This window comes from Apaloderma vittatum, unplaced genomic scaffold (assembly GCF_000703405.1).
Source record: "Apaloderma vittatum isolate BGI_N311 unplaced genomic scaffold, ASM70340v1 scaffold26846, whole genome shotgun sequence".
In the NCBI taxonomy this organism is placed as follows: Eukaryota; Metazoa; Chordata; class Aves; order Trogoniformes; family Trogonidae; genus Apaloderma; species Apaloderma vittatum.
This window is the reverse complement of record NW_009722685.1, coordinates 1-1,630: the sequence shown is the minus strand read 5'-3', so window position 1 is coordinate 1,630 and position 1,630 is coordinate 1. Positions and strand designations below refer to the sequence as shown.

At 59.9% G+C, this 1,630-nt stretch overlaps 1 protein-coding gene across 1 annotated transcript in view; it reads left to right on the top strand.

The window, feature by feature from the left end:
• The window catches only part of LOC104275801 (Na(+)/H(+) exchange regulatory cofactor NHE-RF1-like), a gene marked incomplete at both ends in the record, with an annotated part of 1,609 nt that extends 509 nt beyond the window's left edge, over positions 1-1,100 (top strand). The window contains 2 exons of the mRNA XM_009871852.1: positions 345-498; positions 1,060-1,100. Of these exons, the coding sequence (XP_009870154.1) occupies positions 345-498; positions 1,060-1,100 (195 nt within the window). The remainder of the gene's footprint in view (positions 1-344; positions 499-1,059) is intronic.
• Between the last annotated feature and the right edge of the window lie 530 nt (positions 1,101-1,630).

Here is a 1,630-nt window from a genome sequence, read left to right as displayed (position 1 = left end):
TGGGGTGAAGCTTTGAGGTCTCTGGGGACCGTGTCATGGCCCAAGGGCTTTGTGCCTTGCTCATGCTGCCCATCTCCTGTGCCAGCCCCTGGTCCATGTCCTGCTGGGCGCTGCCTGCAAGCTTTTGCCCCTACAATCCTGTGCTAATCACTCAGAGGAAAATCTGCTTTTAATGAGGTTTTGCTGGCTTCACTGCTAATCCCTGGGAGGCTGTGGATACCTGTGGGTGCTGTGGCTGTGCTGGGGTTGTGACTGGTACCAAAGCTGGTACCTGGCCCCTCTGCGGAGCTCTCAAGGGGTGGATGTTCCCTGAGCTCAGCTGTGACGTAGTGCCGTGCCCGCAGGTAAATGGGGTGTGCGTGGAGGGCAAGCAGCACGCCGACGTGGTGGCAGCCATCAAGGCAGGCGGTGACGAAACCAGGCTTCTGGTGGTGGACGTCCTCACGGATGAGTTCTTCAAGAAGTGCAAGGTGGTGCCCTCAGAGGAGCACCTGGCAGGTGGGCTGGGGGCTGTGCTGCAGGGAGGGGGGAATTGTGACACTTCTGTGCCGTCTCTGTCACCTTGTCACCAAACCTGGGAGTACTGGGGGAGTCCCCAAGTCCTGGGGAGGTGGAGGTGTTGTCACCCTGGGGCTAAGCAGGTCACCTGGCTTTGGCATCTCCCTGCCTGGCTGAGGGCCCTGGGGCGGTGGGGCTGACATGGGCTGTGCAGGAAGGCAGATTTATGGCCCTCGGTTACACTTTGGCAGAGTTTATGGCTTGGGGAGAGAACAGGCAGCAGCTGCCCTTCGGTCTCCTTCGCAGCCTCAGCTAAGCCATGGTCCCCTCCCTGCTGTCACAATGGTCCCTGGGAGAGCACGGGAGGGTCTTCACATCGTGACTGTCATCGTGGGGATTTACCTGCTGCCTGGCAGCATCCCCCGGTGTGCTGCAGAGCTGGCTGTGAGGGGCGGGGTAAAAAATTCAGGAACTGGGCAGCAATTTTTTTAAGCACTGGGCAGCAGCTGTGCCCATCAAGGGAACGTGTCCTCACTCCGCACCCATGTGCTCACCCTGCAGGTCCCTTGCCAGAACCAGTTGCCAATGGTGAAATAGGGAAGGTAAGAGATCCTTGTCTTGCTTTTAATCCCAACTATGCCCGTCTCCAGGCAGGGACCCCCGTCCCCCGTCCATGGGTGGGTGATGCCTCTGTGGGCCACAGTTGCTCCCAGGAGCAAGCGCCACTGGGAAGGGGTCTGGGAGCTGGTCTCTTCTGGGAAGGGGGTTGCTTGTGGGACTGAGTGTCATGGATGTGGCTGCAGTGCGTGCCACCTTCCTCCTTTTCCACCCTCCTGATGCTGCAGGGCTGGGAGCCCTTGTGCTGCTGCAGGGAAGTAGCATCCAGCCCAGCAGCCACCCTCCTCCTCCTCCTGCTAAAGCCAGGGCAGTCGGGCCGGGGTTTAATCCTTCCCCGCCCCGGATGGGCAGCGCTGGAGGTATTTATGAGTCTGGAGCTCGCAGAGGATTATGTATGGGGAGGACGGATTTTGTGGCCACCCTGGTGGGACTTGCAACTCCAGGGACCGTTCCCAAACTCCAAGGCTGGAGCCTTCCCGCTCACGTTTGCTCCCTGCTCCCCGCCAGGAAAATG